This window comes from Neomonachus schauinslandi, chromosome 13, assembly GCF_002201575.2.
Source record: "Neomonachus schauinslandi chromosome 13, ASM220157v2, whole genome shotgun sequence".
NCBI classification, from domain to species: Eukaryota; Metazoa; Chordata; class Mammalia; order Carnivora; family Phocidae; genus Neomonachus; species Neomonachus schauinslandi.
In genome coordinates this window covers 62,640,846-62,663,029 of record NC_058415.1, presented here as the reverse complement: position 1 = coordinate 62,663,029, position 22,184 = coordinate 62,640,846, and the positions used below count along the sequence as shown (strand labels likewise).

The following is a 22,184-nucleotide window of genomic DNA, read 5'->3' as shown; positions in this document are numbered from 1 at the left end:
AGGAACACAAGCCCGGGGAGTGGGAGAGGGAGAAGCAGGCTTCCCGCAGAGCAGGGAGCCCGATGTGGGACTCGATCCCAGGACCCTGGGATCATGACCTGAGCCGAAGGCAGACGCTTAACGACTGAGCCACCCAGGCGCCCTCAACTTGTTATTTATTAAAGACTTACATTGGAAAGAAAATATAGGACAATTTTAAAACAATCTCTGCTTAGCTGAGAAACCCAGCTGTTGTTTACTGCTGGGTTTCTTTGAGCCTCGCCCGGCACCAAGCACAGTTTAGGAATCTACTAATGATTTGCAAGGAATTTGTACCCAGATTTTTGGGTTCCTTCTCTGTAGTTCCCTTCTCTCCAGGATTTTGCCCTTCCACGTTCCAGCCACTGCTAACACCAGACTCTACCTGTGGTTTCTCAGCCTGCTAGGGTTGTATTCTTTTGCATTCCACTTTGGAAAATCTCTTAAAGGATACAGCCACATAAATGTGGTCCTCATTTCCCATGCTTCTCTTCTCTGAATGATTGTAATTTCTTAGATCCAGCTTATGTTGACCATTCTCAATGCCTTCAAACAATGTATATATATTTTGTTCAGTCTTTATAAATGTTTTTGGCGGGTGAGTTATTCTAAAATAAGTGGTTACAGCCAGAACTGATGCCTCGTCATGAAAGTCTTTTGTTGAATGCTCATTTTTCTTCCTTTCCTTTCTTTTCCTTTCTTACCTTATCTTTTCTTTCGAGAGAGAGTGCAGGGGCAAGTACCAGGGGTGGGAGGAGGAACAGAGGGAAAGAGAAAGAATCCCAAGCGGACTCCACGCCCAGTGTGGAGCCTGATGCTGGGTTCGATCCCACAACCCCAAGATCATGACCTGAGCCAAAATCAAGAGTCGGATGCTCAACCCACTGAGACACCCAGGCGGCCCCCCCCATTCTTTTCTATCTTTAACCATTCAATCGTTATTTTACATTATGTTTCTAATGATGCCAATATTGAAGGTTCCTGAGGGAATAAATTTGTTTATTGTTTCTGCTGGCTCTCATTCGTGGTAGATCGCTTCCTCAAATATTTGGGGATCTTTCACTGTGAGATCTTGTTTGGTCTATGTAATATGGGGGAATCCTGGAAGTTTAGGGTGAAGATGTTTTCTCTAAAGAGAATTTGTGTTTGTGTCTGCTCAGAGGCAGGGTGTACTATAGACTTGGGACATATCTCCAACTATTCTTTGAGAATGATTTCTAGACTCTTCACAATCTTACTCCTGTTGGATCTATACTATCTCTGATTTTTAAAATAACGGTGCTTTTGCATAAAGCCCAAAATCAAACACGATACCCAGTTTTGATCTGGACAGAGTAGAGTACTAATGATTTATTACCACTCTTGTTTTGGAAATTCTACTAGGGCTAGTATAGCCTAAAGATACATTACCGCTTTTGGCAAATATGTAAAAACAATCCACAACACAGAGAAAGGGGGAAATGCGTAATTATCAGAGAGTCAAAAGACCATGAAACGTGTTATTTATGAAATCTGCTATGTAAATTGTGACATGTAAATCATAGTTCTATTTATTCTTTGATGCTGTAGAAAATCACAATTTAAAAAAATAAAGGAGAAACAAAAAGCAAAAGAAAACAATGCACTGCATCTTGTGGACAGACTTATAACTGACCCCTTCTCTCACCTTTTTGGTCACATTATACCTCTACAGAGATGACATACTGGAGGCTCATCAACTCAAACCCCCAGTTTTTTCACATGACCCACTTGATGTGAAGTTAGGGTCCTCCAACCTACATTTTTTTCAAGTTGGGTTTTAAACCTAAATGAACCAAAATGAAAAATCTAAAGTGTATCAAATTCATAATACTGAGGCTATTTCCAATCTGAAATGTTTACTTTTTTATGATAACAAGTTAAATAGAGTTACCCTTCCTGAGTGAATAATTTTAACAGCTGACAAGCCTAGGTGAAAGGTTATAAATACCTGGGCAGTAGTTAAAACCGAAATTGAAAATGAGGGAGATTTTTTAAAAATTACTATAATGAAAAGCAAATTCAAGAGCAATAACTTTGGGAATAACCTGACAGACCTAACTGATCACAGCATGTAACTAACATATTCAGTAGTATATCTTAATGTCAGTCTCTTTTTATGTATTCAACTAATGGAAAGAGGTATTTTTCTAACCCCTCAATTAATCAGCTATTTCTGGTTCACATTTTTTAATGGGAAATAACTCTAATAGTTTCTGCTGGATCTAATTTTTATTGCTTTTTATTCCAAAAATATATGTCTAAAGTAATAAAAAGGAAAATATCAGGCACTGGAAATATATTTTATACACCATAATTTTATGGAGGGAAAAATCATTTTCAGATAAATAAGTCTTTCAATAAATTTAGAAGTTTCCCATTTTAATTTTTTGATATATTTATCTTAAAAATCTCAGCTCTTAACAATGCCTTTAAAAAACCTGAAATCCTTTTTGCTGGCAATATAGTTTCAGATTTTTAAAAAGTTGAAGTACATTTAGAAAATAAATTTCTTTTATGCTTCTTAAAGCCCATACTTTAAGAGAGACTGCAAGTTTTGGGGTTTTTTAAAAAGATTTTATTTATTTATTTGACAGAGAGAGACACAGAGAGAGAGAGAACACAAGCAGGGGGAGTGGGAGAGGGAGAAGCAGGCTTCCCGCGGAGCAGGGAGCCCGAAGCGGGGCTCAATCCCAGGACCCTGGGATCATGACCTGAGCCGAAGGCAGACGCTTAATGACTGAGCCACCCAGGCGCTGCGAGAGACTGCAAGTTTTTGTTGTAAAAGTAATTAATACTTGTCAGGGGAAAATTTTTAAACAGTAAAAAGTACCAAAATTCATACACACTACCAATATTAAAACACAACCACTATTACTATCTTAGTGTTGGGGTGCCTGGGTGTCTCAGTCAGTTAAGCATCTGCCTTTGGCTGGTCCTGGGATCGAGCCTCATGTAGGGCTCTCTGCTCAGTGGGGAGTCCGCTTCTCCCTCTCTCCCTCTGTGCTTTCTCTCGCTCTCTCTCAAATAAATGAATGAAATCTTTAAAATATATATATATCTTAGTGTTTTTCTTTCTGGGCTTTGCTTTTCCCCTATGCATAAACTGATTTGTAATAGAGTTTAATCATATTATACATACAATTTTGATTCTTTTTCCTTGACTTAACCTTAGATCATAAAATGAATTCCATTGCTCAAGGAACTTGGACAAATGAATGGAGCCCCTGATGATTATCTATATTTTATTCTCTGCAGTTTAGACTGTTTTTAGAGAAAGCACATGAAACTAAAAGTCACATACTTGTGATTTCTTTATCATCTGTCAATTGTATAGTTCCATTAATCAACTTATAAATACCTCACAAAGGTTTACACTTCAAAGTAATTTAACTTCTCACCTTTTGAGCTGCAAGATGGAGGGCTGTTCTCTGGCTGTGGTCAGTTTTATTAACATCTGCTCCTGCCTTCAGAAGAGCATCTGCACAATCCAGTCTGTCAGCCAACACACAATACATAAGTGGTGTTCTCCCAAATTGATCTTCTTTGTCTTTAAGGGCAGAGTTTCCTATGAGTGTAAGAAACAGATAGTGATATTTGATAATTGCTGTTGTTATTACTAATATAACTAGGAGCTACATTTACTAACTTTATTAGCAAGCTCTGTGTTAAATCATGAAATATATGCCACTTTTACTTACCCTATGAAATAGATATTACCATCCCCATATTATAGGAAACTGAGACTCAGTTAAGTAACCTGTTTATATTACACTGAAAGTAGGTGGAGCTAAAATTCAAACTGATAATTGATTCTAAAGGCCACATTCTTTTTTTTTTTTTTTTAAAGATTTTATTTATTCATTTGAGACAGAGAAATACAGAGAGAGAGCATGAGCAGGGTGAGAGGCAGAGGCAGAGGGAGAGGGAAAAGCAGACACCCCACTGAGCCAGGAGCCTGACGTGGGACTCGATCCCAGGACCTAGAGATCATGACCTGACCCGAAGGCAGACGTTTAACCATCTGAGCCATCCAGGTGCCCCAAGGCCATATTCTTAACTACTATATGTTATGCTGAATTAATATTGTGGGATATGGACCTACTAATTTTCCTTACTCACTCCTTTCTTTTATAGATTAAACGCTAAGCATTGTGGTATGTTTTTATGAGAGATACAAAACTGAATCATTATTGGCTTCCCATTTTTGACAATATGGAGCAAATGCATACTACCCTGATTCTCCTGCTAATTACAACTAAAAACCCCAGGCAAAATACATAAAAGGTGGAGAAAAGAAGACAAACTGTCTAGGGACTATGGGACTCAGAACAACCTGATGGTGAGTTCCCTGTCAGTCTGTCTTTCTTTTCTTATTTTTTTTTTCCTCCTAAATACAGTCTGGGGGTTAAAGTAGCCCAAAACCAGAAACACCAAAGAGCAGATACAAAATTCCCCAGGAAGCCTGCTCTCTCCAGTCAAAAGACTGGGAAGAGGGTAGCCCTTGGAGCGCTTATACTTGGCTCTACTCAAAGCACATACAATGAAAGAAACTGCACCTCTTTACCTCCCCACTGGGCACAGCAGAGACTGTGGGGAGGAGCCCTATAAACCATCATGTCCTGAATTAAGCAAAGGATAGCAATGAAGTAGTATCTTACCCCTTCCTGACTAGAGATGCAGGGAGGATTATGGAGAGGAAGCTGGAAAAAGCAATTCTTTAAATTGGTGCATGAAGTCATAAACAACTCTGAAAAACCCTTGGGGAAACTAACAAGAATCAAAGTAGCAAAAGTTTTTTTTTTTTTTTTTTTTAAAGATTTTATTTATTTATTTGAGAGAGAGAATGAGAGAGAGCACACGAGAGGGGGGAGGGTCAGAGGGAGAAGCAGACTCCCTGCCGAGCAGAGAGCCCGATGTGGGACTCGATCCAGGGACTCCAGGATCATGACCTGAGCCGAAGGCAGTCGCTTAACCAACTGAGCCACCCAGGCGCCCCAAAGTAGCAAAAGTTTTGAGAATTGAACTATGGGTGGAATATTGCCCAGGTTCTAAATTAGCTTGGGTAGCACATAAGTAGGGCAGACCAGAAGAGCTGTGAAAAATAACTTCACATTAGAACCACAGTCCACAAAACTGGAACAGAAAGTTCATTCTAAGCCTAAACAGATTGGCAGTCTATTAAATAGAAGATTTAAATAGGATCCAGAGTCTCATAACATAATACACATAATGGCCAAGATACAATCCAAAATTATTAGACAAACCAAGAACCAGAAAAACATTAACTTAAACCAGAAAAAATGATCAACAGACACCAATACTGTGATGATAAAGATGTAAGAATTATCTGACAAGGATTTTATTTTATTTATTTTAAAAGATTTTATTTATTTGAGAGAGAGCACAAGTGGTGGTAGGGGGGAGCAGAGGGAGAGGGAGAAGCAGACTCCCCACTGAGCAGGGAGCCCGATGCGGGGCTCGATCCCAGTACTTCAAGATCATGACCCGAGCCGAAGGCAGATGCTCAGCTAACTGAGCCACCCAGGTGTCCCTATCTGACAAGGATTTTAAAGCAACTATAATAAAAGCGCTCCAAAAAGCAATTATGAACATTCTTGAAACAAACGGAAAGTACAAAGTCACAGCAAAGAAAGATAGAATATAAAGATGAACCAAATGAAAATTTCAGAATAATAAGCATTTAATAAATAAGCAAGCAAATAACATAACTAAAATAAAAGCCTCACTGAATGGAGATGACAGAGGAAAGAATCATTGAACTTGATGACAGACCAATAAATATTATTCAATCTGAACAGCTGATAGAAAACACAGAAACAAAAAGAATCCACAGAATCTCAGGGCTCTCTGGGACAATAACAAAGTACCTACCATTCATGTCATCAGGTTCCAGAAAGAGAAGAAAAAGAATGAAGGGCTAAAAACATATGTGAAGGAATAATGGCTGGAAATAGTGCAAATTTGGTGAAAGACACAGACCTACAGATTTAAAAAGCTGAGCAAAACTCAAAACAGAATAAACCTCTAGAAACCTATGGTACGTCAATCATAATCAAATTCCTGAAAACTAAAGAAGAAGAAAAAAATCATGACAGCAGCCAGAAAGAAAAAACACATTATCTATAGATGAAAAACAATTCAAATAACAGTGTATTTCTCATGAGAAACTATGGAGTCCAGAAGGCAATGACACAACATTTTTCAAGTGTTGGGGGGTAAGGGTGGGGATGAACTGTCAACCAAGAATTCTATATCCAGTGCTTGCCTAGGACTGGGGAGAAGGGGAGGTGTTAAAGGGGTCATAGCTAAAGGGGACAGGATTTCTTCTGGGGAGGGGTAATTGTTCTAAAATTAATTGTGGGGGCACCTGGGTGGCTCAGTCATTAAGCTTCTGCCTTCACCTCAGGTCATGATCCCCGGGTCCTGGGATCAAGCCCCGCATCGGGCTCCCTGCTCCGCGGGAAGACTGCTTCTCCCTCTCCCACTCCCCCTGCTTGTGTTCCCTCTCTCGCTGTGTCTCTCTCTATCAAATAAATAAATAAAAATCTTAAAAAAATAAAAATAAAAAAATAAAATTAATTGTGGTGATGTTTCTACAACTCTGTGAATATACGAAACCCATTGAATTGTACTTTAAATTGGTGAACTGTATGGTATGGATATATGGAATCTCAATAGAGCTGTTACAAATAGCCCCACTACATATAATTTAAAATGGAATACTAAAAACATTCAAGAAATTCAGAGAAGACAGGAAAGAGAAAAAAACAGGAATGAAAAACAGAGGGAACAGTAAACACATAGTAAGCTGGAAATCTTAAATCTTAACATTAATAATTACATTAAAGTAAATGATAAAAAACACACCAATAAAAAAAGAGATGGATTAAAAAAAAGATCCAACTATATGCTATTTATAAGAAACTCACTTGAAATATAACAAGTAGGTTAAAAGTAAAAGAATGAGCACAGATATACTATGTAAACACGAATTAAAAGAAAGCTGATTAACATCAGATATTAATATCTTATAAAATAGACTTCAGAGCAAAGACAACTACCAGGACAAACAGAAACATTACATAATGATAAAGGGATCAATTCACCAAGAATACATAACAATGCTAAATGTGTATGTACTAAACCATGGAGCTTCAAAACACATGTAGCAAAAACTGATAGAATTGTATGAAACATTTGAAAAATTTACAGTTATAACTGGTAACCTCAATACTCCTCTCAGTAAGTGCTTGAACTGCTAAAATGAAAAGCAGCAAGGATAGAAAAGAACGGAATACCACTATAAAGCAGCAGGATATAACTGATATCTATTGATCATGTCACTCAATAACAGCCAGATATGTAATCTTTTTTTTTTTTTTAAAGATTTTATTTATTTATTTGAGAGAGAGAGCACATGAGAGGGGGGAGGGTCAGAGGGAGAAGCAGACTCCCCGCCGAGCAGGGAGCCCGATGCGGGACTCGATCCAGGGACTCCAGGATCATGACCTGAGCCGAAGGCAGTCGCTTAACCAACTGAGCCACCCAGGCGCCCCCAGATATGTAATCTTTTAAAACACTGATGGGACCATTCACCAAAAGAGACCATATACTGGTCATAAAACAAGCATTAACAGATTTAAAAAAGTGAAGTTATACAAAGTATATTCTCTGACAATAATGTAATTAAACTAGAAATCAATAACAGAAAGATAATGGGAAATCACTGAATATGTAGGAATTAAACATCTTATAGATAATCCACGAGTTACAGAGAAAACCTCAAGGGAAATTAAAAAACATAATTAAATGAATGAAAATAATAGTAGTGTTGTAAGGTTCCTACTCTACACATGAGGGGGCTTGGAAGGAAATATACAGCATGAGTACTTGCATTACAGTAGAACAACAGCTTCAAATCAATGATCTATCTTTCTACCTGAGGACACTAAAATAAGACCAAATTTAATCCAAAACAAGCAGAGGAAGTACATAACAAAGGTAAGAGCAGAGATCAATGAAATTAAAATTAGAAAACACTAGAGAAAAATCAATGAAGCTAAAAGTTGGTTCTTAGAAAATATCAATGAAATTGATAAATCTCTGATCAGAGTGATCATTAAAAACAGAGCAGACAGAAATTTCCAATATCAGAAATGAAAGCAGGGACAACACTATGGAGCCTGAAGTCATTAAATGGAAAATACGGGAATATTATAAACAATTTTATGCCCATAAATTCAAACTTAAGTTAAATAGCCGAGAGAGAGAGAAAGAGAGAGACATAGATGAATAGGATAGAATTGAGAGTACTGAAATAGACCTATAAAAGGATATGATCAATTGATTTTTGACAAAGGTGCAAAGGCAAATCAATGGATAGTCTTAAACAGATGGTACTGCAAAAACTGGAATTCATATCCAAAACCAAAAAATGAACAAACAAGAAACTCTCAACATATACTTTTCATCACATATAAAAATTATCTCAAAATTAATCATAATCTTAAATGTAACACCTCTATAACTATATAAACCTTTTAGAAGCAAAGAAAAGTGACAATCTCTGTGACCTTGGGTTAGACCAAGATTTCTTAGACATGATACCAAAGAACAATCCATTTTAAAAATTGATAAATTGGATTGCACCCACATTAAAAATTCTGTTTGAAAGAACTGTTAAGAAAATAAAAAGATAAGCCACAAATTGGGAGAAAGTATTTGCAAAACACGTATCTGATAAGGTCTTTTACCAAGAATAAATCAACAAAACTAAAAGGCAACCCCCAAATGGGAGAAGATATTTGTAAATGACGTATCTTATAAAGGGTTAGTATCCAAAATATATAAAGAACTTATAAAACTCAACAGCCCCCCAAAAAGAATTCTTACAAGTAATAAAAAGACAGATAATGAAATTAAAAGATGGGCAAAAGTTTTGAATAAACATTTCACCAAATAAGCATATGAAAAGATGCCCAATATCATTAATACAGAGGGAAATGCAAATTCAAACTGTAATATGATGCCATTACGTATCTGTTGGAATGGCTAAAACAAAACCAAAACTGAAAACAAACCTGACAATAGCAAATGCTGGTGAGGATACAGAACAACTAGAACTCTCCGACATCACTGGTAGTAATTCAAAATGGCACAGTCACTACAGAAAACTGTCAGTTTCTTATTAAATTAATATATAACTACATGGCCAAATAATCTCTTTCCTACGTGTTTACTCAGAAGAAACAAAAGCAAGAAAGCTTAGATTCACATAAAAACTTGTATTTGGATTATTTCAAATTTATCTCAAAATAAATGGAAGCCTCATTCATAATTGCTAAAAACTGGAAATATCCCCATTGTCCTAGTGGAAAATGACAAAAGAACTGTAGTCATCCATACAGTAGAATACTGCTCAGTAATAAAAAGGAATGAACTACTGATCTACTTAGCAAGGAAAAATCTCAAATGCACTTATGCTAAGTGAAAGAATTCTGTTTCAAAGGATACATATGGTATTCATTTACAGCACATTCTGGAAAAGGTAAAACTATAGGGAGAGAAAACAGACCAGTGGTTATCAGGGGCTGAGATGTGGGGAGGGACGGATTATAAAAGGACACAGGGAAATTTGGGGGCATGATGGAACTTGCCTGTATCTTGATAGTGGTGATCACATGACTACGTATTTGTTAAAATTAAATAACTGTACACTATGAAGGATTAAGTTTACTGTATTTACTGTATTACACTTCAATAAAGTTACTTAAAAACAACAAAAAATAGGGGCGCCTGGATGGCTCAGTTGGTTAAGCAACTGCCTTCGGCTCAGGTCATGATCCTGGAGTCCCAGGATCGAGTCCTGCATTGGGCTCCCTGCTTCTCCCTCTGACCCTCCCCACTCTCATGCTCTCTCTCTCTCAAATAAATAAATAAAATCTTTAAAAAAAAAATACCTCCTACCATGCACTCTAAGTGAAAAAAATTTGCTACTTTCATCACAGACAATGATCAGGTATTCATATATAAGTTGAGGGTAATATACAAGTTGAAAATGAGGGAAGCCAGTTACTTTGAAGGTGCTTTGGCATAAACTCTGCTAATGCAGGAGGAAAACTGATCAAATGAAATATTTTTAAAGGGAAATATAAATGCTAGGGGAAGAAAAAGAAGGTGCTGCATTTCTCTCTGAGTTGTTTTGTGCCTGAAATTAAGCTACTGTGCTAGCTCTAAATATCTGAATATATATTTAAATCTTGGGTGTGATAGGACCCAGAAGTACTTTATAGTTTCTTAGATAACTCGCTTTGCTGATCCATGTTCCCACGTATTCTGGTAATAAATCAAGAAAGGTCATTGCTCTTGAAATCTGAAAGAGCCTGACAATTTGTGTGTAACTCCTGGAGGGCAGATACTCTTTTTCAGAGTCTTGTTTTGAAGAGGGAGGCAAGTTCTGCATTTGATTCAACATATCTGATAATAGAAGCCCCTGTGCACAAGTCTTCTGAGTGGTAAAACAGTGCTAGCTATTATTCCCTCCACAAGGGCCTCTAATGTCTAATCCAGAAGACTCTAGAGATTCTATCACTGCATTTATAGATAAGGACTCATTTAAACCCGAACTCACTAATAAAACTAAAACATATTACAGGTAGAGCATGTTCCTTTTATCATGTGAGCCCTTCTGGAGTCAAAATGACACTTGCAGAGACTATGCAGTAATAAGGCCAGTCTCTAGTTGTCTTTCATGATGAAAGCACACTCTCTACCGGCATTTTGTCTGCCCGTGTTGAGCAAAGACAGTAGGACCTAGGATTAGCAAGATGATGGTGATTCATATTTAATTACTCATTGAAAACTTTAGTGAGGGAGAAGATTTAGGATCTGTGGTCACAAGAACAAATGTTGAGAAATGGGAGGCAATCGTCACATACCAGGATAATCCTATCTGATTAGGCTTCTTAGGGCCAAAGTGAAGTCAGCACCATGGGGTTAATAGTAACTGCACCTCCTAGGATACAGAACTTTAGGCCAATTGCTATGCTTTTCCCAAGTCTTCTGTAAGGTGCAGGGAATTCTAGCCTTCTCTTCAATCCCTGAAACACTTGTTTTTGGGTGACTAGTATTATACTTCCTGACAGAGAAGATTTAATTGGGTTCTGTCACCACCATCCAATATGTTAGCCTTGCCTATATGGCAGAATTTGTGTATTTGAGGATCCTGAAAGCATGTCTCCCCTATTTATGATGAGAAAGCGGCATTCAGCCTCATTTGGGTCCTGTTTTGAGTTGCTTTCGGGGGATAGTGGCTTTATGGCTAGTTTCTGAGTCAGGGGAATCCTATCAGGTTCTGAGCTTCTTGGCTAAAAGAGAGTAACTGAGAGAGGCCTTTACTTACCTTTCCTCCCCCTTCCTTAGTTCCCTCAATTATAACATTTAGCCAATACCATTCTGGTCTGCACAACAGCTGATTTTGACTTTCAAGTGAAATGATTTCCTGTTTGGAAGCATTTGGGAACTGCAACACATTGTACAAACGTAGGGCTTGGGATGTAAACGAATCTCACGGGACGGCAGTGCACTTGAATTTGAATTCCTGTCAGGAGCAGCTAATAGAGAAAGCAGCTGGCTAGTGTGCTGTGTTGTTTTAATTATTCTGGCAACTGTGGAGATAGCCTCTAATCCATGACCAGTTGGTGCTTGCTTAACAGGGGTTGGCGTTCTGCATGTGCCCAGCCCAAACACAGCTCTGAGAGCTGAGCTGGAGCCATGACAGGAAAGTCACTGCCCAATGCGTGCAGTATTTTAAGGCTGGCTGAAGCAGAAGGGTCTGTATGGTTAATGGGCTAGTATGTGCAGAAACCAGAGCTCCAACTTAGCAGTTAGAAGACATGACTGTCCCTTCCGGTGAAAGCTGCGCCAGTCCACATGCGATCTACTGCACCACGAGCCAACCTAGCCTGCTTTACTAACCTCTCCTTTGTTTGTTCTCAAATGTTACCTGTGTGTGGCATCAGAGATGCATTTCGTCTGCTTTCACCCACTTCTTACGTCACACCTTTTGTATTGTCACAATCTTGGGAAGGCATCTGTGGTCATTTAAAAACGATTTGCTTAGGGGCGCCTGGATGGCTCAGTCAGTTAAGCGTCTGCCTTCGGCTCAGGTCATGATCCCAGGGTCCTGGGATCGAGTCCCATGTCGGGCTCCCTGCTCAGCGGGGAGCCTGCTTCTCCCTCTCCCTCTGCCTGCCTCTCTGCCTACTTGTGCTCTCTATCTCTCTGTCAAAAAAAAATATAAATAAATAAATAAAATCCTAAAAAAAAAAAATCCTGTTTAAAAAAACCACAAAAACGATTTGCTTGTTGTTATAAAGGCAACGTGAGAACAATGGAAAGAGCATGGGATTCAAAATCAAATAAATTGGTTTGAGTCTCAGCTGTGCGTTTACTGCAACTGAATTTCTTAACTTGTGAGTCTTGGTGTCCTGACATATAAAATGAGAATTATAATAATAACAAGGGACATATTACATTTTGAGGTCACTTGAGATTTTACAAAATATTTTTACATTTTATCTCATTATAGTTGTTGGCATCTTAAAATAGCATTTATACTCATTGCCTTTTTTTTTTTAAGATTTATTTTAGAGAGAGAGAGAGGGCACGAGCAGGGGGAGGGGCAGAGGGAGAGGAGAGAGAGAATCCATAAGCAGACTCCCCAGCTAGCACAGAGCGCAACTCAGGGCTCGATCCCAGGACACTGAGATCATGAAATGAGTTGAAATCAAGAGCCAGCCCTTGATGGACTGAGTCACCCAGGCGCCCCTATACTCATTGCTATTTTGAAATTATCATAGCTGTTAGGTCTTCCATTAGACCTTGCTATTTAATGTTTTAATAAAATATTATAGGTATATTGCCATATACATCTGTATTTCAATACGGCTGCTTTTCTTTGGATTCCTATATATCATATTTAAGCTCTTAAAAATATTTTTTTTAGAAGGGGTCCATAAGCTTGATCAGATTGCCAAAAAGACCTGTAGCATAAAAAAAGGTGAAGAAAAATCCAGCCTAGATAACCATTAAGTTCATCAATCAAGGTTTAGACCTAATCAGTTCTTCCTCTCTTGTGTTTCTTATTCTCCCTGTGTTCATACATATCAATGTGCATTGTATGCACAAATACCTCCATACATGGAGGATCCACAGTTTCATAGTTAAAAGCATAAGCTTTGGAATCAGACTTCCAAGCTTCAATCTAAGTTCTGCTATTTATTAGAAAAGTTAGTTAATCTCTCTATACCTTAGTTTCCTCACCTATGAAATGAGGGTAACAAGAATACCCAAAACTCTTCGTAGCGTTTTGCTGTTTAATGAGTTAATGAGCTGCAAAGCACCTACACAGTGCCTGGCACATATAACATAACTTTATGAAATGCTGGTTAATTTCACTACTATTATTAGTATGGATGTACACATATGTAAGTCCATAAACACATATATATATAGGGGTGCCTGGGTGGCTCAGTTGGTTAAGCATCCGACTCTTGATTTCAGCTCAGGTCATGATCTCAGGATGGTGAGATCGAGCCCTATGTTGGGCTCTGTGCTCAGCGCAGAGTCTGCTTCTCCTTCTCCCTCCCCCTCTGCTCTTCCCCTGGCTCGGGTACTCTCTCTCTCTTTCAAATAAATAAGTAAATACAAATCTTTTTTTTTTTTAAAGATTTTATTTATTTATTTGAGAGAGAGAGAGAGAGAGAGCACATGAGAGGGGGAGGGCCAGAGGGAAAAGCAGACTCCCCGCTGAGCAGGGAGTCCGATGCAGGACTCGATCCTGGGACTCCAGGATCATGACCTGAGGTGAAGGCAGTCGCTTAACCAACTGAGCCACCCAGGCGCCCAAAATCTTTTTTTTTTTTTTTTTAAAAACTACATATGTATAGAAGCATTTATAAAACATTTAGTGACCCTAACATTTAAGGTCATCGTTGAGGTAAAGGAAGACATAACCTGACATAATGTCACTGCTCTACCACTTATGAGACTCCTTGCCCTACTTAACTACTGTGTTGGGAGATGTTATAAACAAAGAGAGAATATATCTTAGAGATTTACACTTGTTTAGAACATTGATAGGCCATCAAAAATTGTGGAAGAATCAGAATGGTGCTGCTTTGTCACTTTACCATGGCAAACAACCCAAACACTATTAGCAGTGATGATGGTATCAGTCATTACACACTATGCATATCTACAAATTATTCTGTTTAGTTTTCACAAAGCAAACAGTATTATTCTTCATTGCATTTAGTGATTTTCCATTTTGAGACATTTCTGAAACTATGTAAGACTCAATCATTTCACTTTAAGTCCAAGCTGACAATACAGTAATAAGGTCCTATTTATATTGTCTACTATGTGTCAGGTTTGATGCTAGATTTCTTTTTCAGATATACTTGGCATATATTATTATATTAGTTGCAGGTGTACAACATAATAATTTGATATTTGTACATATTGTGAAATGATCACCACAGTAACTCTAGATAACCTCTGTCACCACAGTTATAATTTTTTTCTTGTGGTGAGAACTTTTAAGATCTACTCTCTTAGAAACTTTCAAATAAACGATACAGTATTATTAACTATAGTCACCCTTGATGTTTTACAGTCTTTATCCTGTTGAACTCTCACACAGCAAATAGTCTATAGTTTTCAGAGGAGGAATTAAGGCTCAGAAAGATTAAGTGGCTTACCTGAGCCTAAGCAGACTTAATACCGCTAATAAGTGACAAAGCCAGAACTCAAAACTTGGGTTTATCTGACTCTAAAACCCACAGTCTTTCTATGATACTACATTGTACAGTATTAAAATGAATCTACTAAATTCTATTATCAACCATATTGTTGGTATTCAACCAAATTATTTGAGTTAAGAGAAAAAACTACATATTACCAATGCTAGCCGTGGTATATAAGGAATTTACTATGTATGTTTAAGCTTTTACGGCCCAGGACTGAGCCCTAAATCATCTGAATCGAGGATATAATATTACATTAAAGCATTAGTCCGTAGTATTAGGTTAAACACTAAAAATTTCTACGGAAATGATGTCTCATTCAGGGAAAGCCTCTTCAGTCCTCCTCCAGAACAATGGGCAGCATAGAAAGTGTTCGATTTAATTAGTTGTGTATGTAGAAAGAGATGCTCATCTGTTTCCATGGAGTCGAACACATCACTGACATACTTCTCCATGGAAACAGAGAAGGGAAAACAGAAAATGCGAAAGTGAATGAATTCAGTGAGCAGTTGGTGAGCAAAGATTCAGGAAAAAAATAATTCATTTGTAGTACTATGTTACTAGTTTAGGAAAGAGGAATAGCATATATTTAGAGATCATCAAAATGCACTACATAAAAGAAGATATAAGATACACTGAAATTTAAGACGACACAGTTGTTATTTTGGTGGGGATGGACAAATATTGGGAAGTGCCAAGAGCACAGGTAGGACTGTCTGCAGATGACATAATGGCAGAACTCTGAAAAGATGAGCAGTGTTACAGCTCAAAGTCGGTAATGAGACAAGGTGATAGAACACAGAGGGAACACTTTATAAAGTAAATTTATCGGTCTGTACTAATGTCACATAATTTTGTTCTGCTTGGTTTTTAAGGATGTTTTTCTTTGAGGATTTAAAATTACAGGAATATTTCAAGTTTTATTATGTAACACATTAGTTAATTTGTATGACTGAGCCTGTATAATGGCTTTTAATTTATAACATCCTGCACCTTTTATTTCCTTTGAAGGTTATTTTTCATTAAAATCATAGAGTTCATTTTATAAGATATTTTTTCTTGAGGTATTCTGACTTAAAAAAATTTTTTTCCCAATGGAATTTAGTGCAAACCTACCTCTCAAGTCAATTTAATTTAATTTAATTCGATTCAACTCAATTCACAATTAATCCCGGCCCTCAAGATGATTATAGCCTTCTTGGGAGGAAAGGTACTTAAAAGAATGATTATAACATTTATTGATTCCTTCAACAAATATATCTCATGTCCCTACTACGTGCCAAGTACTGCACTGGATTTTGCAGATACAGTGATGAATTAAACAGACCCCGTCTATTCTCACAGAAGCTACTATCTTATAGGAGAGAAATGTTATAACAGTCACACATATAAATATACAAGTTCAATGAAGAAACACTGCAAAGTTCCAAGAGAGAACACAACAAACAGATTTCACTGAGCCTGGATGATGAGGGCAGGCCTCTTTGAGGAAGTGACGTAGAAGCTGAGGTCTGAAGGATGAGAACAGTATTTCAGGCAAAAACCCTAAGACAGAAAAGGGCTTGGTGGGTTTGAGAAAATGAAAGAAAGCCAGTTTGTCTCAGAACAGAGTGGATAAAGGTGAAGTTGGAGAGGGAAAGAGCTACAGGTGCACTTTTAAATTTTATTCCAAGTATAACAGGAAGCAATTAATGAAGTTTGAGCAGGGAAATGACAAAACTGTATATGGAACTTTCAGTTCAAGTAAACATGGAACACAACAAAAAAAAGTACAAAAAAAGCAAACTAGACTATAGTATTTGAGCTCTAAACCTAGTGGTAAAACTACAATGTAATTTTTTTTTTTTAAGATTTTATTTATTTATGTGACAGACAGAGAGACACAGTGAGAGAGGGAACACAAGCAGGGGGAGTAGGAGAGGGAGAGGCAGGCTTCCCGCTGAGCAGGGAGCCCGATGTGGGCCTCAATCCCAGGACCCTGGGATCATGACCTGAGCCGAAGGCAGACGATTAACGACTGAGCCACCCAGTGCCCTACAATGTAATTATTACTATAAAAGTCAAGATAGCAAATTACTCCAAGGGGGAATGAAGAATGCATTAAGGGGATTCTGGGGGAGCAATGTTCCGTCTCTTGACCTAGTGGTGGTTACACAGATGTTTGCTTTATATTTATGTGTTATACTTACATAATTTGTATGTATTTTTCTACATGTATACTTCAAAATAAGTATTTTTTTTAAGGTTTATTTATTTATTTTAGAGAGAGAGAGCACATGCACGTATGCGTGCACAAGCCAGGGGGTGGGGTGGGGGAGGGCAGAGGGAGAGAGAATCTCAAGCCGACTCCCCTTTGAGCGCGGAACCTGTCACGGGGCTCGATCTCATGACCCTGAGATCATGACCACAGCCAAAATCAGGAACTGAACGCCTAACTGACTGAGCCAACCAGGTGCCCCTTGTTTTGTTGTAATAAAAGAGTGGATTGAGGTAATGAAGCTTGGTTTTGGTAACAGAGTGATAATTACCCCCCATATCCATTCACGTGTGGAGAAGTGAATCTGCGGCAGTATTTGGGAAGATAGACCACCGTGGGGGGGGAGGGAGCCTCTGTCAGCCGATACCAGCAAGTGATAGAGCAGCAGAACACAAAACTGGAACTTTTAGAAGTCTGCTCCCTGAGGGACTTTGCTCCAGTGGCTAAGAGCGTGTGTGTGTGTGTGTGTGTGTGTGTGTGTGTGTGTGTGTAACCCTCGCTGGGACAGTGTGGTCTCAGGACCCTCGGGGTCACAGAAAGACCGGGGGTGCCTGAGTGTGGCAGAGCTCCCAGGTATCAGAGAGGGGAAGCTGGCTGCAGAGACAGAGCCGTGGAGTGGGCTCTCAGCTCGGGGTTGCCATAAACTGTGATCTGGGGCACAGTCGGGCCACTGCTCTTCCAGCAGGGACCCAACAAGCAGCAGATCCGGGGAGACTCCCCTTCCTCCCCTGGGAGGAGCGGCACGGGAGCGCACCGCAGGGATCTGCTGGGTTTGGAGACTCCACACAGGGTCGGGTGCCAGAGATAGAAACGCTTGATCACAGGCCAGGTGAGCACGGAGTGCGGCCAGAGACCAGAAGACGGGAGTGACTGACTGCTTTTCTCTGGAGGCGCACTGAGGACTGGGGCCCTGAGTTCTTGGCTCCTTCGGGGCCAGAGATTGGGAGGCTGCCATTTTCTTTCTTTTTTTTTTTTTTTAAGTTTTTTTTAAATTTATTCATTTGAGATACAGAGATACTGAGAGAGAGAGAGAATATGAGCAGGGGGAGAAGAAGAGGGAAGGGGAGAAGCAGGCCCCCCGCTGAACAGGGAGCCCAATGCGGGGCTTGATCCCAGGACCCTGGGATCATGACCTGAGCCGAAGGCAGATGCTCAACCATCTGAGCCACCCAGGTGCCCCAGGGAGGCTGCCATTTTCATTCTTGTCCTCCAAAGCTGTACGGTAAGCCTGCAGGGAACAAAAGCTCCCGAGAGCAAACCCGAGCAGATTACTTAGCCCGGACTGGCAAGGGCGGGGCAATTCCGCCTCCGGCAAAGACATTTGAGAATCACTGCAACAGGCCCCTCCCCCAGAAGATCAGCAAGAACATCCAGCCAAGACCAAGTTTACCGATCAATGAGAACTGCAAAACTCCAGAGCTAAGGGAATATAGCACATAGAATTCATGGCTGTTTCCCCATGATTCTTTAGTCTTTCAAAGTTAATTTTTAAAATTTTCTATATTTTTTTCTTTTTAAAAATTTTTCTTTTTTCCTTTTTCAACCAACATCTTATCAATTACTTTTTTAAAATCTTTTTTTAATTTTCATTTTTACAGTCATATTCTATCCCTTCATTGTATTTAAACTTATTTTTTGTATATATGTAAGTTTTTCTTTCTTTAAAATTTTGGGATACAGTTTCTTCTAACAGACCAAAATATACCCTAAATCTAGTATATGGCTTTGTTCTAGTCTGCTGCCTGATCACATTCTCTCTTTTTTTTTTTAATTTTTCTTCTTTCTTTTTTCAACCAACTTCTTATCAATACCATTTTTAAAATCTTTTTTAATTTTCATCTTTACAGTCATATTCCATCCCTTCATCACATTTACCCTTATTTGTGTGTGTGTGTGTGTGTGTATATATATATATATATATACATATACATATGTATATGTATATATATATAAAAGTTTTTCTTTCTTTAAAATTTTGGGAGGCAGTTTCTTCTAACAGACCAAAATACACCCAAAATCTAGTGTGTGGCTCTGTTCTATTCACCAGCCTGATCATATTCTTTTTTTTTCTTTCTTTCTTTTCCCCCTGGTTTTGGGTCTCTTCTGATTTGTTTAGTGTATATTTTTCTGGGGTCATTGTTACCCTGTTAGCATTTTGTTCTCTCATTCATCTATTCTTCTCTGAACAAAATGACAAAATGGAAAAACTCACCTCAAAAAAAAGAACAAGAGGTAGTACCGACTACCAGGGAACTAATCAATACAGACATTAGTAAGATGTCGGAACCAGAGTTCAGAATGACGATTATAAAGACACTAGCTGGGCTTGAAAAAAGTATAGAGGATACTAGAGAATCCCTTTCTGGAGAAATAAAAGAACTAAGATCTAACCAAGTCGAAATCAAAAAGGCTATTAATGAGGTGCAATAAAAAATGGAGGTTCTAACTGCTAGGATAAATGAGGCAGAAGAGAGAATCAGTGATATAGAAGACCAAATGATGGAGAATAAAGAAGCTGAGAAAAAGAGAGATAAACAACTACTGGATCACAAGGGGAGAATTCGACAGATAAGTGATATCATAAGATGAAACAATATTAGAATAATTGGGATCCCAGAAGAGGAAAGAGAGAGAGGGGCAGAAGGTATACTGGAGCAAATTATAGCAGAGAACTTCCCTAATTTGGGGAGGGAAACAGGCATCAAAATCCAGGAGGCACAGAGAACCCCTCTCAAAATCAATAAAAATAGGTCAACACCCCAACATCTAATAGTAAAACTTATAAGTCTCAGAGACAAAGAGAAAATCCTGAAAGCAGCTCGGGAGAAGAGATATGTAACCTACAATGGTAGAAACATTAGATTGGCAACAGACCTATCTACAGAGACCTGGCAGGCCAGAAAGGACTGGCAGGATATATTCAGGACACTAAACGAGAAAAATATGCAGCCCAGAATACTATATCCAGCTAGGCTGTCATTGAAAATAGAAGGAGAGATAAAAAGCTTCCAGGACAAACTAAAACTAAAGGAATTTGCAAACACGAAACCAGCCCTACAAGAAATATTGAAAGGGGACCTCTAAGCAAAGAGAGAGCCTAAAAGTAACATAGACCAGAAAGGAACACAGACAATATACAGTAATAGTCACCTTACAGGCAATACAATGGCACTAAATTCCTATCTTTCAATAGTTACCCTGAATGTAAATGTGCTAAATTCCCCAATCAAAAAACACAGGGTATCAAATTGGATAAAAAAAAAACAAGACCCATCAATATGCTGTCTGCAAGAGACTCATTTTAGACCCAAAGACACCTCCAGATTTAAAGTGAGGGGGTGGAAAACGATTTACCATGCCAATGGACATCAAAAGAAAGCTGGGGTGGCAATCCTTATATCAGACAAATTAGATTTTAAACTAAAGACCATAATAAGAGATGAGGAAGGACACTATATCATACTTAAAGGGTCTATCCAACAAGAAGATCTAACTATTTTAAATATCTATGCCCCTAACATGGGAGCAGCTAATTATATAAGCCCATTAATAACAAAATCAAAGAAACACATTGACAACAATACAATAATAGTAGGGGACTTTAACGCTCCCCCCACTGAAATGGACAGATCATCTAAGCAAAAGATCAAAAAGGAAATAAAGGCTTTAAATGACACACTGGACCAAATGGATATATTCAGAACATTCCATCCTAAAGCAACAGAATACACATTCTTCTCTAGTGCACATGGAACATTCTCCAGAATAGATTACATCCTGGGTCACAAATCAGTTCTCAACTGGTACCAAAAGATTGGGATCATTCCCTGCATATTTTCAGACCACAATGCTTTGAAACTAGAACACAAAAGGGAAGGTGGAAAGAACTCAAATACATGGAGGCTAAAGAGCATCCTACTAGGGGCGCCTGGGTGGCTCAGTTGGTTAAGCGACTGCCTTCGGCTCAGGTCATGATCCTGGAGTCCCGGGATCGAGTCCCGCATCGGGCTCCCTGCTCGGCGAGGAGCCTGCTTCTCTCTCTGACCCTCCCCCCTCTCATGTACTCTCTCTCATTCTCGCTCTCTCAAATAAATAAATAAAATCTTTAGAAAAAAAAAATAAAGAGCATCCTACTAAAGAATGACTGGGTCAACCAGGAAATTAAAGAAGAATCAAAAAAATTCATGGAAACCAATGAAAATGAAAACACAACTGTTCAAAATCTTTGAGATGCAGCAAAGGTGGTCCTAAGAGGAAAGTATATAGCAATACAAGCCTTTCTCAAGAAACAAGAAACGTCTCAAATACACAACCTAACCCTACACCTAAAGGAGCTGGAGAAAGAACAGAAAATAAAGCCTAAATCCAGCAGTAGAAGAGAAATAATAAAGATCAGAGCAGAAATCAGTGAAATAGAAACCAAAAGAACAGTAGAACAGATCAATGAAACTAGGAGCTGGTTCTCTGAAAGAATTAGTAAGATTGATAAACCCCTGGCCAGACTTATCGGAAAGAAAAGAGAAAAGGACCCAAATAAATAAAATCATGAATGAAAGAGGAGAGATCACAACCAACACCAAAGAAATACAAACAATCATAAGAACATATTATGAGCAACTATATGTCAACGAATTAGACAATCTGGAAGAAACGGATGCATTTCTAGAGAAGTATAAACTACCAAAACTGAACCAAGAAGAAACAGAAAACCTGAACAGACCCATAACAAGTAAGGAAATTGAAGCAGTAATCAAAACTCTCCCAACAAACAAGAGCCTAGGGCCAGATGACTTCCCAGGGGAATTCTACCAAACATTTCAAGAATTAATACCTATTCTTCTGAAATTGTTCCAAAAAATAGAAATGGAAGGAAAACTTCCAAACTCATTTTATGAGGCCAGCATTACCTTGATCCCCAAACCAGAAAAAGACCCCATCAAAAAGGAGAATTACAGACCAATATCCCTGGTGAACATGGATGCAAAAATTCTCACCAAAACACTGGCCAATAGGATCCAACAGTACATTAAAAGGATTATTCACCACGACCAAATGGGATT

General features: G+C 38.5%; 1 protein-coding gene across 1 annotated transcript in view; it reads right to left on the bottom strand.

Moving 5' to 3' along the window:
* INVS (inversin) overlaps positions 1–22,184 on the bottom strand; it is a 160,858-nt gene that overhangs the window by 131,332 nt on the left and 7,342 nt on the right. Inside the window, 1 exon segment of the mRNA XM_021691333.2 lies at positions 3,438–3,604. Coding sequence (XP_021547008.2) covers positions 3,438–3,604 — 167 coding nt within the window.